At 31.5% G+C, this 17,722-nt stretch overlaps 1 protein-coding gene across 3 annotated transcripts in view; it reads left to right on the top strand.

Moving 5' to 3' along the window:
- Positions 1-6,079, top strand: part of LOC119610143 (heterogeneous nuclear ribonucleoprotein L-like) — a 129,528-nt gene extending 123,449 nt beyond the window's left edge. For 2 of the 3 annotated variants that reach the window (XM_037965254.1, XM_037965255.1), the window contains exons 4-5: positions 5,462-5,644; positions 5,736-6,060. In XM_037965254.1, the coding sequence (XP_037821182.1) occupies positions 5,462-5,644; positions 5,736-5,816 (264 nt within the window). In that variant the 3' untranslated portion in view covers positions 5,817-6,060. Of the gene's footprint in view, positions 1-5,461; positions 5,645-5,735 lie in introns of all 3 variants that reach the window. The other variant, XM_037965256.1, reaches the window with a different exon arrangement.
- Positions 6,080-17,722: the final 11,643 nt, after the last annotated feature.

The raw sequence follows: 17,722 nt of genomic DNA, 5'->3' as shown, positions 1-17,722 counted from the left end.
TAGATACATGTTGCTAAACAGTGGAAACTCTAGAATACGAACAAGACAATAAAAATTAGAAGCAATAGTTAAAAAATACTCTTTTTTGCTTCTTATAAATACTTTTTAATATTTTTATATTTTTTACAAAGTTATATTTATCTAGGTTTTACTGTTTTTTTTAGTCATTCAAGTCCCTGTTGTTTATAGTTTCTGTCCTTCTTTAATAAGAAAAAACAAATATTTTAACTGTTGCTTGTATAAAATTTGCCAAAAAGCTATAAGATTTTCTAATATATTTTTTTTTTCTAAATCATAAACTATATAATACGATTTTAAGTGCTACTTAAATAAACCATTTTAAAGAAAAAACTCGTATGGGGCTAATTTTAAAGCCAAATACCCAAACTTGAATCAAGAGCAACAATGCTGATAAACAAAGTCACGCGGCTAGGCTAGACATTAGACTATAGACTAGACTATAGACTAGACTATAGACTAGACTATAGACTAGACTATAGACTAGACTATAGACTAGACTATAGACTATAGACTAGACTATAGATTAGACTATAGACTAGACTATAGACTAGACTATACACTAGACTAGACTAGACTATAGACAGACTAGACTAGACTATAGACTAGACTATAGCTAGACTATAGACTAGACTAGACTAGACTATAGACTAGACTATAGACTAGACTATAGACTAGACTATAGACTAGACTATAGACTAGACTATAGACTAGACTATAGACTAGACTATAGACTAGACTATAGACTAGACTATAGACTAGACTATAGACTAGACTATAGACTAGACTATAGACTAGACTATAGACTAGACTATAGACTAGACTATAGACTAGACTATAGACTAGACTATAGACTAGACTATAGACTAGACTATAGACTAGACTATAGACTAGACTATAGACTAGACTATAGACTAGACTATAGACTAGACTATAGACTAGACTATAGACTAGACTATAGACTAGACTATAGACTAGACTATAGACTAGACTATAGACTAGACTATAGACTAGACTATAGACTAGACTATAGACTAGACTATAGACTAGACTATAGACTAGACTGACTAGACTAGACTATAGACTTAGACTTATAGACTAGACAGACTTAGCTAGACTATAGACTAGACTATAGACTAGACTATAGACTAGACTGATGACTAGACTTATAGCTCATAGACTAGACTATAGACTAGACTTGTATATAGAATAGACTATAGACTAGTAGTCTATAGAATAGACTTAGACGAGACTGATAGACTATGAACTAATTAGACAGACGTTGTCTATGAGTATAGACTAGCTTAGACTAGACAGTTGTCTATAGAGTAGACTATAGACTAGACTATAGACTAGACTATAGACTAGACATTGTCTAGAGTAGACTTAGACTAGACTTGTCTATAGAATAACTATAGACTAGACTTTATAGAATAGACTGGAGACTGGGCTATTCGCAAATTCAAGTATTATTTTTTTTTTAAAGAATGTTCCCTTTTTCTACGTTTAAAGTTCATATTTATATTTTACACTCTTTTTGCTATCTATAACGAAAAACAAAAACACCACAATTGTTCCCTAAACATTATAATCCTAGTATCCTGTCATTACATCAATTAACTGTTGTAAAAAGCTGTTCTAAACGTCACTCTATCTCACTCTCTCGTTCTCTGTGCCCATCATGTTTTGTAAATATTCCATAAAATACCGTATTTATCAGCATTATGGCCCCGTTTTCATTAGCATACGCAGCAGTGTTATCATACACAAATGGAAAATACCTCTTAAATTGTTTAGATTTTTCACACATCCAACTAAACAACACGAGTCAGTTTCTAATTTAAAATTTACAGGCATTAAAATGGAGAAACGTACTCAATGTTGTTAAATAGTAATGAACGCTTAAGCCCCAACTGTATGGGTTGCTGGTTAGTTGGGTTACATATCAGGCTGACTGGTTGATTGTCAATATTTGCAAATTTTACTGTTTCTTTAATTATTGTTTATGCTGGGACCCAATGAATATGGTCACACTAATAGCCTAGATAGCATATGTTTTCGTATGTAATCTCTATGTATGGTTGGATATGGAGATTAGGGTTAAATTTGTGGTATAAGAGTTAGAAAAGGCGTTTAAAAGATGTCATGGAATGGAAGGGAATTTAAGGATCAACAAGCTTTAGAAGATGAAGCAAATTTTGAAGTGGAAAAAGAAAAATTTTAATATGAGGAATGATAAGATCTAATTATCTCGATTGTAGACTACGGAGTAGACTACAGAATTGATTATACAGACTAGACTATAGACTAGGCTATAGACTAGGCTATAGACTAGGCTATAGACTACACTATAGACTAGACTATAGACTAGACTATAGACTAGACTATAGACTAGACTATAGACTAGACTAAAGACTATACTATAGACTAGACTATAGACTATAGTCTAGACTAAAGACTAGACTATAGACTAGACTATAGACTAGACTATAGACTAGACGATAGACTAGACGATAGACTAGACTATAGACTTGGCGATAGACTAGACTATAGACTAGACGATAGACTAGACTATAGACTAGACTATAGACTAGACTATAGACTAGACTATAGACTAGACTATAGACTAGGCTATAGACTAGGCTATAGACTAGGCTATAGACTACACTATAGACTAGACTATAGACTAGACTATAGACTAGACTATAGACTAGACTATAGACTAGACTAAAGACTATACTATAGACTAGACTATAGACTATAGTCTAGACTAAAGACTAGACTATAGACTAGACTATAGACTAGACTATAGACTAGACTATAGACTAGACTATAGACTAGACTATAGACTAGACTATAGACTAGACTATAGACTAGACTATAGACTAGACTATAGACTAGACTATAGACTATACTATAGACTAGACTATAGACTAGACTATAGACTAGACTATAGACTAGACTATAGACTAGACTATAGACTAGACTATAGACTAGACTATAGACTAGACTCTAGACTAGACTAAAGACTAGACTAAAGACTAGACTAAAGTCTAGACTGTAGACTAGACTATAGACTAGAATAGTGTAGACTAGACTATGGACTAGACTAGACTGTAGACTAGACTATAGACTAGACTAGACTAGACTAGACTATAGACTAGACTATAGACTGGACTATAGACTAGGACTATAGACTAGACTATAGACTAGACTATAGACTAGACTATAGACTAGACTATAGACTAGACTATAGACTAGACTATAGACTAGACTATAGACTAGACTATAGACTAGACTATAGACTAGACTATAGACTAGACTATAGACTAGACTATAGACTAGAATATAGACTAGACTAGACTAGACTATAGACTAGACTATAGACTAGACTATAGACTATACTATAGACTAGACTATAGACTAGACTATAGACTAGACTATAGACTAGACTATAGACTAGACTATAGACTATACTATAGACTAGACGATAGACTAGACGATAGACTAGACTATAGACTAGACGATAGACTAGACTATAGACTAGACTATAGACTAGACTATAGACTAGACTATAGACTAGACTATAGACTAGACTATAGACTAGACTAGACTAGACTATAGACTAGACTATAGACTAGACTATAGACTAGACTATAGACTAGACTATAGACTAGACTATAGACTAGACTATAGACTAGACTATAGACTAGACTATAGACTAGACTATAGACTAGACGATAGACTAGACGATAGACTAGACTATAGACTTGGCGATAGACTAGACTATAGACTAGACGATAGACTAGACTATAGACTAGACTATAGACTAGACTATAGACTAGACTATAGACTAGACTATAGACTAGACTATAGACTAGACTATAGACTAGACTATAGACTAGACTATAGACTAGACTATAGACTAGACTATAGACTAGACTATAGACTAGACTATAGACTAGACTATAGACTAGACTATAGACTAGACTATAGACTAGACTATAGACTAGACTATAGACTAGACTATAGACTAGACTATAGACTAGACTATAGACTAGACTATAGACTAGACTATAGACTACTATAGACTAGACTATAGACTAGACTATAGACTAGACTATAGACTAGACTATAGACTAGACTATAGACTAGACTATAGACTAGACTATAGACTAGACTATAGACTAGACTATAGACTAGACTATAGACTAGACTATAGACTAGACTATAGACTAGACTATAGACTAGACTATAGACTAGACTATAGACTAGACTATAGACTAGACTATAGACTAGACTATAGACTAGACTATAGACTAGACTATAGACTAGACTATAGACTAGACTATAGACTAGACGATAGACTAGACTATAGACTAGACTATAGACGACTATAGACTAGACTATAGACTAGACTATAGACTAGACTATAGACTAGACTATAGACTAGACTATAGACTAGACTATAGACTAGACTATAGACTAGACTATAGACTAGACTATAGACTAGACTATAGACTAGACTATAGACTAGACTATAGACTAGACTATAGACTAGACTATAGACTAGACTATAGACTAGACTATAGACTAGACTATAGACTAGACTATAGACTAGACTATAGACTAGACTATAGACTAGACTATAGACTAGACTATAGACTAGACTATAGACTAGACTATAGACTATACTATAGACTACTATAGACTAGACAATAGACTAGACTATAGACTAGACTATAGACTAGACTATAGACTAGACTATAGACTAGACTATAGACTAGACTATAGACTAGACTATAGACTAGACTATAGACTAGACTATAGACTAGACTATAGACTAGACTATAGACTAGACTATAGACTAGACTATAGACTAGACTATAGACTAGACTATAGACTAGACAATAGACTAGACAATAGACTAGACTATAGACTAGACTGGACTGGAATATACTATAGACGGGACTAGGCTATAGTCCAGACAATATATAGTCGGGACTATATATAGTCCAGATTATAATCGATTTTATAACCTAGATATATATTTTTAGTCTTTTAAAATTGAATTAAAAATCTTCGTTTTACTAATTTCTCTTTTATTTATACAAAAAAAATGTGTTTTTTTAATTTTACGCTCTAAATATTTTTTTTGTTTTTTCTAATTGGTCGCCTATAATAAAAAACCAACAAAACCAAAAAATATATAAAATCCAAATGGTCGGTGTCAATATTGTTAAAAAAAAAAAAAAAGATAAATATTATAAAACTCTAAATGATTTGTTTCTTACCACAACAATTTATACAAACGTCATGCAATAAAATTAAAAAAAAAAAAAATAACCATATATTATTGTGGTTATAATTAAATATATTATTATATTTTTTATTTAAATAAAAAAATTAATTTTCTATTGTTATGTTTGTTTTGTCTTTGCAGGATGTTCTACACAAAATATGTAATCCACATGGCCAGGTCTTGCGTATTGTTATATTCAAAAAGAACGGTGTCCAAGCTATGGTGGAATTTGATTGTTTAGAATCGGCCACAAGAGCTAGAGAAAATTTAAATGGTGCTGATATATATTCGGGTTGCTGCACATTGAAAATTGATTATGCTAAGGTGGGTTAAGAAAATTAAGATTTTATTCTTGTAGGGGGGAATTTTGAAATCATTATCATATTTTATTATTTTTTTATTTTTATTTTTTTAGCCGGAGAAATTGAATGTTTATAAAAATGAACCAGAAACCAGCTGGGATTATACTTTGACTACAGGTGAGTTTGAGTTTTAACGTTTTTATTAGTTTTTATCTGTAGTTTTTATTATTATTTTTTAAATTTATGATTTATTGCACTTTTCCAAAGAAAAACTTTTATCAAATATAAAACAAACTAATTCTCAATAAATTCAGAAACTACTCTTTTTCATAAATTTTTACACTTTCGTATGATTTTTATTAGTAAAAAAAAGAGAAAATTTGATTAAATGCCATTTTTGCTGTAAACTATAGACCAGATCAGACTATAGTCTGAAATATAGACCAGTCTGTAGTCTAAACTATTGACTAGTGTAAACTATAGTGAACTATAGACCGGTCAATAGTAAAAACTATAGACCAGTCTATAGTCTAAACTGTAGACCAGTCTATAGTCTGAACTATAAACCGGTCTACAGTCTAATCTATAGAACAGTCTATAATCTAAACTATAGACCAGTCTATAGTCTAAAGTATAGACAAGTCTGTAGTCTAAACTATAGACGAGTCTATAGTCTAAACTATAGACCAGTTTATAGTCTAAACTATAGACCAGTCTATATTATATACTATAGACCATAGTCTAAACTATAGACCAGTATGTAGTCTGAACTATAGGCCATATATTGCCTAAACTATAGAGCAGTCTATAGTCTAAACTATAGACCAGTCTATAGTCTAAACTATACACAAGTCTATAGTATAAACTATACACAAGTCTATAGTCTAAACTATAGACCTGTCTATAGTCTAAACTATAAACCAATCTATAGTCTAAACTATAGACCAGTCTATAGTCTAAACTGTAAACCATTCTATAGTTTAAACTATAGACCATAGTCTCAACAATAGAGCCTTCTATAGTCTAAACAATAGACCAGTCTATAGTCTAAACTATAGACCAGTCTATAGTCTAAACTATATACCAGTCTATAGTGTAAAGTATAGACAAGCCTATAGTCTAAACTATAGACGAGTCTATAGTCTAAACTATAGACGAGTCTATACACTACATACCAGTCTATAGTCTACACTATAGACCAGTCTATAGTCTACACTATAGACCAGTCTATAGTCTACACTATAGACCACTCTATAGTCTACACTATAGACCAGTCTATATTATACACTATAGACCAGTCTATAGTCTACACTATAGACCAGTCTATAGTCTACACTATAGACCAGTCTATAGTCTAAACTATACACAAGTCTATAGTCTAAACTATAGACCAGTCTATAGTCTAAACTATACCCAGTCTATAGTCTAAACTATAGAGCAGTCTATAGTCTAAACTATAGACCAGTCTATAGTCTAAACTATACACAAGTCTATAGTCTAAACTATACACAAGTCTATAGTCTAAACTATAGACCTGTCTATAGTCTAAACTATAAACCAATCTATAGTCTAAACTATAGACCAGTCTATAGTCTAAACTGTAAACCATTCTATAGTTTAAACTATAGACCATAGTCTCAACAATAGAGCCTTCTATAGTCTAAACAATAGACCAGTCTATAGTCTAAACTATAGACCAGTCTATAGTCTAAACTATATACCAGTCTATAGTGTAAAGTATAGACAAGCCTATAGTCTAAACTATAGACGAGTCTATAGTCTAAACTATAGACGAGTCTATACACTACATACCAGTCTATAGTCTACACTACATACCAGTCTATAGTCTACACTATAGACCAGTCTATAGTCTACACTATAGACCAGTCTATAGTCTACACTATAGACCAGTCTATAGTCTACACTATAGACCAGTCTATAGTCTACACTATAGACCAGTCTATAGTCTACACTATAGACCAGTCTATAGTCTACACTATAGACCAGTCTATAGTCTACACTATAGACCAGTCTATAGTCTACACTATAGACCAGTCTATATTATACACTATAGACCAGTCTATAGTCTACACTATAGACCACTCTATAGTCTACACTATAGACCAGTCTATAGTCTAAACTATACACAAGTCTATAGTCTAAACTATAGACCAGTCTATAGTCTAAACTATACCCAGTCTATAGTCTAAACTATAGACCAATCTATAGTCTAAACTATAGACCAGTCTATAGTCTAAACTGTAAAAAATTCTATAGTATAAACTATAGACCATAGTCTCAACAATAGAGCCTTCTATAGTCTAAACAATAGACCAGTCTATAGTCTAAACTATAGACCAGTCTATAGTGTAAAGTATAGACAAGTCTATAGTCTAAAGTATAGACGAGTCTATACACTATATACCAGTCTATAGTCTACACTATAGACCAGTCTATAGTCTACACTATAGACCAGTCTATAGTCTACACTATAGACCAGTCTATATTCTACACTATAGACCAGTCTATAGTTTACACTATAGACCAGTCTATAGTCTACACTATAGACCAGTCTATAGTCTACACTATAGACCAGTCTATAGTCTACACTATAGACCAGTCTATAGTCTACACTATAGACCAGTCTATAGTCTACACTATAGACCAGTCTATAGTCTACATTATAGACCAGTCTATAGTCTACACTATAGACCAGTCTATAGTCTACACTATAGACCAGTCTATAGTCTACACTATATACCAGTCTATAGTCTACACTATAGACCAGTCTATTGTCTACACTATAGACCAGTCTATTGTCTACACTATAGACCAGTCTATAGTCTACACTATAGACCGGTCTATAATCTACACTATAGACCAGTCTATAGTCTAACTTTAGACCAGTTTATAGTCTAACTTTAGACCAGTTTATAGTCTAAGTATAGACCAGTCTATAGTTTAACTAAAGACCAGTCTATAGTCTAACTATGGACCAGTCTATAGTCTAACTATGGACCAGTCTATAGTCTAACTATAGACCAGTCTATAGTCTGATCTATAGACCAGTCTATAGTCTTATCTATAGACCAGTATATAGTCTGAACTTTAGACCACTCTTTAGTCTGAACTATAATCCAAAGTTTTTTTTTTTAATTTTTCTCTTTTTATAATCCATTGACACTCTTAAGCTACAGCATGCCCTCATCATTATTATTTTATTTAATAAAAACATTCAGAAATTTACATTTTATATTAAAAAAATATATACTTAATTCTAAGTAAAATATGCCAAAAAAAAATTAACCCATAAAAAACAGTGCCAAACATAAGCTAAAACCAACAACAAACAAAAATGGAACACAAAACTTATAAAACACCAGGAATATATATAAAAATATGTATATTAAACAGCAGAACCAAGTCCAGCGATACTATCCACACACTCCAGATGCTAGAAAATTTTTTTAACAACAAAAAGAAATTTACAAAAAATTATAAATTTTAAAATGTTTTTTTTTTTTGTATAATATATATATATAAAATACACACACATACGCCACAGAAAACTAATCAATTTAATATAAAATATTTAAAAAGACAATGAACTAATAACTAAACAAAAATTTTAAACAAATACAATTTTTATTTAACTTAGAAAACACCCACATTCATACACAAAAGCAAATTTTAAACACTACCAGAGAGCTAGTAGACATTATAGTAAAGTCTACTTTAAGTTTGTTACGTTTAAAGCATACCTTAAGGCTGGCATACTAGAACAAATCTAAAGTATACTTTTATTTGTTTAATAAAATAACAAAAAAGATAAACATCAGGATTTTTTTTAATTAAATAACCACGTTTATGTTTAATATTAAATTATTTACAATTTTTATTTTATATTTGTTTCGAGAGCCCTCTTTATATTATTTGTTCAGCAACCTTTTTTTTTTGTAAAGAACAACACCTGCTTTAGAACAATAAGGTTATTTTTGTTGCTGTTTTATTTAAATTTTTTTAATCATATTTACATACAGATACTTTACAAAATGCTAAACATATAAATATAATGAAACCATAGGTTTTTACATACATTTTCCGCTGGCGGAAAATTTATTTAAATACAGAGTTTAAAACACATTTAATAGATATTTTTTATTTCCAACCACTAACTTTAGCTGTGAATTTAAAGTAGATTTAAAATGACACCACAGACGTCATATTAAATGAATAGTAAATGACGCTTAAAAACAATGATATTATTAAAAATGGAATTCCGCAAATAGGGCCAATAGGAAAAAGAGAAAACTACAGACTTTCGACTGATCGATCTATAGATTAGAATATATGCTAATATATTGACCGATCTATAGGCTAGACTGATTCATAGACTAGACTATAGTCTGATCTATAGACTAGACTATAGTCTGATCTAAAGATTAAACTATAGTCTGATCTATAGACTAGATTATAATCTGATCTATCGACTAGACTACAGTCTGATCTATAGACTAGACTACAGTCTGATCTATAGACTAGACTATAGTCTGATCTATAGACTAGGCTATAGTCTGATCTATAGACTAGGCTATAGTCTGATCTATAGACTAGGCTATAGTCTGATCTATAGACTAGGCTATAGTCTGATCTATGGACTAGGCTATAGTCTGATCTATAGACTAGACTATAGTCTGATCTATAGATTAGACTATAATCTGATCTATACACTAGACTATAGTCTGATCACCACAGGTCTATAGATCAGACTATAGTCTGATCTATAGACCAGACTATAGTCTAATCTATAGACTAGACTATAGTCTGATCTATAGACTAGACTATAGTCTGATCTATAGACTAGACTATAGTCTGATCTATAGACTAGACTATAGTCTGATCTATAGACTAGTCTATAGTCTGATCTATAGACTAGACTATAGTCTGATCTATAGACTAGTCTATAGTCTGATCTATAGACTATACTATAGTCTGATCTATAGACTAGACTATAGTCTGATCTATAGACTAGACTATAGTCTGATCTATAGACTAGACTATAGTCTGATCTATAGACTAGACTATAGTCTGATCTAGACTAGACTAGTCTGATCTATAGACTAGACTATAGTCTGATCTATAGACTAGACTATAGTCTGATCCATAGACTAGACTATAGTCTGATCTATAGACTAGTCTGATGAATAGACTAGACTATTGTCTGATCTATAGACTAGTCAGATCTATAGACTAGTCTGATCTATAGACTGAACTATAATCTGATCTATAGACTAGACTATAGACAAGACTATAATCTGATCTATAGACTAGGCTATAGTCTGATCTATAGACTAGACTATAGTCTGATCTATAGACTAGACTATAGTCTGATCTATAGACTAGACTATAGTCTGATCTATAGACTAGACTATAGTCTGATCTATAGACTAGACTATAGTCTGATCTATAGACTAGACTATAGTCTGATCTATAGACTAGACTATAGTCTGATCTATAGACTAGACTATAGTCTGATCTATAGACTATACTATAGTCTGATCTATATACTAGACAATAGTCTTATCTGTAGACTAGACTATAGTATGATCTATAGATAAGATTATAGTCTGATCTCTAGACTAGACTATAGTCTGATCTATAGACTATAGTCCGATCTATAGACTAGACTATAGCCTGATGTATAAACTAGACCTGATGTATAGACTAGACTATAGTCCGATCTATAGACTAGACCATAGCCTTGTACTATAGACTAGTCTGCTGAATAGACTAAACTATTGTCTGATCTATAGACTAGTCAGATCTATAGACTAGTCTGATCTATAGACCATAGTCTGATCTATAGACTAGACTATTGTCTGATCTATAGACTAGACTATTGCCTGATCTTTAGACTAGACTATAGTCCGATCTATAGACTAGACCATAGTCTAGACTATAGTCTGACCTATAGACTAGACAGAAGTTTGATGTATAGTCTAGACTATAGTCTGACCTATAGCTTAGACTATAGTCTGACCTTTAGACTAGACTAAAGTCTGACCTTTAGACAAGACTAAAGTCTGACGTATAGACTAGCCTATAGTCGAATCTAAAGAACAACCTGCATTCTGATAAATAAAATAGACTATTATAGTCTGATCCATAGAATAGGTTGAAGTTATTATGAACAATGTACTAAACTATTGCCTGAACTAGGACTTGTCTTTAGAATCATAATCTTAAAATTTCTATAGAAATTTATTTAATTATTAAATGATGAGAGATAAACTGCGTTAGTTTTCTAACAAGGTAAAACTGATCATGTAGAGGTACGTTATTTTTATTTATTTTATTTATTGATGATCCCAATGTTACAAGACAAAAGTCTTATATATACAACATTAGTCATTACAAATGGCAAATTTTAGTATAAATAGTTAATATTCTTAACAATAAGATTATAATTTACTGCACAGCAGTTAAAAGTGCAAAAATATAATTAAACATAAAAATGGTCAAAATAATTTATAATTATAAAATCGATTTAAAATATAAAAAAAGTTTATTCTTAAAAGATGTTGCGTTAGAAATTAAATGGAGATTGTATGGTAAAGCGTTCCAAAGTCTGATAGCATGTATAAAAAAGTGTCTCTCAGAGAGTAATCTATTATATATAAACGGCACAAGAAGATTATTTCGGTTAGATCTGGTGAATTTAAGTTTTTCGAAAATATATTCTGGTTCCTTAGTGAAGATCAATTTGTGAATTAATAATAAAGATCGAAATTTCAAGTAATTTTCAAATGACATTCCATATATTCGTTTAGCATAAATAGATATATGATCATATTTTCTTAAGCCGTAGACATATCTTACAACATTGTTAAACACTCTTGATAATTTGATCTTAGTGAAGCTGTCACAGCTACTGAAGATTTCACATCCATAAAAAAGAGTAGGTAAAATAAATGACTTTGCAAGTAAAAGCCTAACATTAAGTGGGGTGTAATAGTGGGAATGCCATAGCTTACGTAAAATGACATAAACTTTGCCAGATATCTTATTTATGTGATCATTCCAGGTAAGAGTATTATTGAAGATAATTCCAAGATTTTTCGCATTTTCTTCATAATTAATATTTTGATTGTTAATGATAATAGGTGGAAAATAGCTAGTATCAATTTTCTTGTGATAAATAACAAGACATTGTGATTTTTTTGGATTTAAACTCAGGTCATTCCATTTGGCCCATTCGAACACACTATTAAGGTCCGCATTAATATTCATAATACAATTGTTTACATTGTCCTTCTCACAACTACAATACAACTGTACATCATCGGCATACATATGTATTTTACAAGTTTTTATCACACTGGGTAAGTCATTAATATATAATGAAAACAATAGTGGGCCCAAAATGGAGCCCTGTGGTACTCCACTTTTAAGTTCCGCTGGAGCTGAAGATAAACCTGAAGAGACAACGAGCTGTGTTCTGTATTGTAGATAGGATTGCACAAGATTAGATGAATATATTGAAAAGCCAAATAATTTAGTGATTTTATTTATTAACGTGTGGTGATTAACAGAATCGAAGGCCTTAGAGTGATCTAATAGCGTCAAAAATGTAATTTTCCCTTTATCAACAGGTATACGAATTTCCTCTGAAACATCAATAAGTGTCGTAATACATCCTCGCTTCTTTCGAAACCCAGATTGTTTAGCCTTCCCCCTTATCACATACATACAACACAACAACAAAAACAACAACAACATCTTGACATTGTTGTTCAACAACAACAGGGGCAACCTCCTCTCATTGTCATCGTCGTCATAATAATCAACAGCATGGATTTTCTTTTTAACCACTTTAACCACCAACTGCTGGCGCTGATATTACATGTTACGTCTAAAATTTTTCCTCCCACTCAAAACAATAAACAGAATGTAAAGAGAAAAAAGTGTGCACCGTTTACACACACACACACACATATACATCTTGAAGAAAACTGAAAATGGCAAATAAGTAGTTGTAGTAGAGAAAAATGAAAATTGCATATAAAATGGCAATAAAGTGTAGAGAACTATAAACTGTTTGGTGGTTGAGTTGATTGCAACAGCCAGTGCTGCTGGCTGACATTATGCCATTTGTTGTTGTGTTTATTTTTTCATCTCTTGAACATAGCGTCAACAACAAACCTAAAGAATGAACAACAAACTTAAGTGACACGCGACAAATTAGCTAAACATTTCTTCATACAAACTTGTAGAAATTGTAAAGAAAAACTATTAGAAAATAAATATACAAATGTGGTAATAAAGAAAAGAGGGGGATTTTTGTAGGTGAAGTGTTTAAAGACTATGGAGGCAGCAATTGAAAAAAAAAAGTAGTTTTTTCTTCATCTCACTTAGTTTTTATTAAATTTACAAAAAAAGTACTATTTATAAATTACTACTTTTTTAAAAAAAGTACCTTAGCTTGTTTCTATATAAGCTCTTATTTAAAACACTTTCTAGCGCTTCTTTAAAACTATTAACATAAATTAATTATAAAATTTTATTATTTTTAACACAAAAAATAGTTGGGGGACATTTTTATTGGAATGAATGATAAATTAAATTAAAATGTTTTTAAAAGTTCTTTTTTTTAGCTTGAAATTTAATTTATTTTCATTTAAATAATTCTGAATAAAAAAGTCGCAGAGAAAAAAACTGAATTAACTGAATTAAAAATGAAATACTTCAACAACTGGCTGTTAAAATTAAAAATGTGAGGGGGAGTTTTTTGTAAAAAAAAAAATATAATTGGAGACAAGCAGTCTGGTACTGACATGATAAAAGGCCAATAGGAAACACATTTCACTAGCAAAACAAATACAGATAAATAGCATTAACAATGCTAGAGAATTTACGCTAGAGTAGACTATAGACTAGACTATAGACTAGACTATAGACAAGACTATAGACTAGACTATAGACTAGACTATAGACTAGACTATAGACTAGACTGTAGACTAGACTATAGATTAGACTATAGACTAGACTATAGATTAGACTATAGACTAGACTAGACTATAGACTAGACTATACACTAGACTATAGACTAGACTATAGACTGGACTATAGACTAGACTATAGACTAGACTATAGACTGGACTATAGACTAGACTATACACTAGACTATAGACTAGACTATACACTAGACTGTAGACTAGACTATAGACTAGACTATAGACTAGACTAAGACTAGACTATAGACTAGACTATAGACTAGACTATAGACTAGACTATAGACTAGACTATAGACTAGACTATAGACTAGACTATAGACTAGACTATAGACTAGACTATAGACTAGACTATAGACTGAGACTTAGACTAGACTATAGACTTGACTATAGACTAGACTATAGGACTAGACTATAGACTAGACTATAGACTAGACTATAGACTAGACTATAGACTAGACTATAGACTAGACTATAGACTAGACTATAGACTAGACTATAGACTAGACTATAGACTAGACTATAGACTAGACTATAGACTAGACTATAGACTAGACTAAGACTAGACTATAGACAGGACTATAGAATAGACTATAGACTAGACTATAGACTAGACTATAGACTAGACTATAGACTAGACTATAGACTAGACTATAGACTAGACTATAGACTAGACTATAGACTAGACTATAGACTAGACTATAGACTAGACTATAGACTAGACTATAGACTAGACTAGAGACTAGACTATAGACTAGACTATAGACTAGACTATAGACTAGACTATAGACTAGACTATAGACTAGACTATAGACTAGACTATAGACTAGACTATAGACTAGACTATAGACTAGACTATAGACTAGACTATAGACTAGACTATAGACTAGACTATAGACTAGACTATAGACTAGACTATAGACTAGACTATAGACTAGACTATAGACTAAACTATAGACTAGACTATAGACTAGACTATAGACTAGACTATAGACTAGACTATAGACTAGACTATAGACTAGACTATAGACTAGACTATAGACTAGACTATAGACTAGACTATAGACTAGACTATAGACTAGACTATAGACTAGACTATAGACTAGACTATAGACTGACTATAGACTAGACTATAGGACTAGACTATATGACTAGACTATAGACTAGACTATAGACTAGACTATAGAACCTAGACTAGACCTAGACTATCTAGACTAGACTATAGACTAGACTATAGACTAGACTATAGACTAGACTATAGACTAGACTATAGACGAGACTATAGACTAGACTATAGACTAGACTATAGACTAGACTATAGACTAGACTATAGACTAGACTATAGACTAGACTATAGACTAGACTATAGACTAGACTATAGACTAGACTATAGACTAGACTATAGACTAGACTATAGACTAGACCTATAGACTAGACTATTAGACTAGACTATAGACTAGACTATAGACTAGACTATAGACTAGACTATAGACTAGACTATAGACTAGACTACTATGACTAGACTATAGACTAGACTATAGACTATAGTCTCATCTATAGACTAGACTATAGTCTCATCTATAGACTAGACTATAGTCTCATCTATAGACTAGACTATAGTCTCATCTATAGACTAGACTATAGTCTCATCTATAGACTAGACTAGTCTCATCTATAGACTAGACTATAATCTCATCTATAGACTAGACTATAGAATAGACTATATTCTTATATATAGACTAGACTATAGTCTCATCTATAGACTAGGCTATAGTCTCATCTATAGACTAGACTATAGCCTCATCTATAGACTAGACTAGACTCATCTATAGACTAGACTAGTCTCATCTATAGACTAGACTATATGCTCATATATAGACTAGACTATAGAATAGACTATATTCTTATATATAGACTAGACTATAGTCTCTTCTATAGAATAGACTATATTCTTATATATAGTCTCATCTAAAGACTAGGCTATAGTCTCATCTCTAGACTAAATACTAGACAATAGTCTGTTCGATGGCCTAGACTATTGCCTGATCTATAGACTAAGACTACCATTTTCTACTCATCTCTAAAAAACTATTTCTACTATAAACATTCCATTTACTATTTGACTAACAAAAGAATTGAACTCTTATCATAATCATTAGGATTTTCTTGAGCCTTTTGTTTTCCCCAATGTGTCATATTGGCGAAAAGCCTCTTTTATGTTTAATATTTACGTCGTCCTTTATTTTCTCAATAATGCTGGTTTGGCTGTATATTTGAATTTTGTGAATGAATACCACCTAGAGGCCTATAAAGAAATGGGGCGTTCTTAGGCAAACAAAGATATTTTTGTTGTTGTTTATGGCTAGAAATTGTTGGCTATAAAGAGCAAAAACTTCAAACTCCCAAACAGTTTTTGTTTGTACAACGTCTGGATTCCATTACAGTTTATGTCATTGTTGTGACTGTTTGGTTCAATAGGTTGAGGTGTGTTTTTTTTTTCGTCCTGTCTGTTTCGCCATTAAACCCCAGCCAGTCATTGAAATGACATAAAAGCCAGCAGAACTAAATGAAAAGTTTTTTTTTGTTTGAGTAAAAAGCATTTTCTTCTCCTCTTGACAATAGTGTCATAGACAATTTGCATTTAATTTCGAATACTTTTCTTTTTGTTCTGTCTCTCTTTTAGTTTTCCTTTTAGTTTTTGGTTGACAGCCTCAAAGTATAGAGATCCTGACTGCATTTTTCTGAAGTATTGAAATATTTTTCTTAATTGATATATTTTTTTCTTCTTGTTCGTTTCTTCTGTTTTTGTTTATATTTCATGTGAATTAAAGTGGTTTGATTTTAACGTTCAATCTGTTTGAGAGTGAAATTTTAATTGAGTTTTGAGTCCGTGTATTGATAGCAATGCACAGACGGGCGTGTTAACAAATATTGATGATGACATAGTTTGTTTTATGTTTTAGAAGGAACAAACATTTTTCAATAATGGAAACGTTAAATCTTGTTGAATAGGAAACTTAATGTGTCAGCAGGAAGAGTTGTTCCTAAATGAACAAATCGCCAAAAACTTAAACAAAATAAGGGAAATT

Source organism: Lucilia sericata, unplaced genomic scaffold (genome assembly GCF_015586225.1).
Source record: "Lucilia sericata isolate MDLA Ls3-8-SP2 unplaced genomic scaffold, ASM1558622v1 Contig001128F_arrow, whole genome shotgun sequence".
Lineage (NCBI taxonomy): Eukaryota > Metazoa > Arthropoda > Insecta > Diptera > Calliphoridae > Lucilia > Lucilia sericata.
Note: the sequence above shows the minus strand (reverse complement) of the source record. Positions and strands in the feature narration are given on the sequence as shown.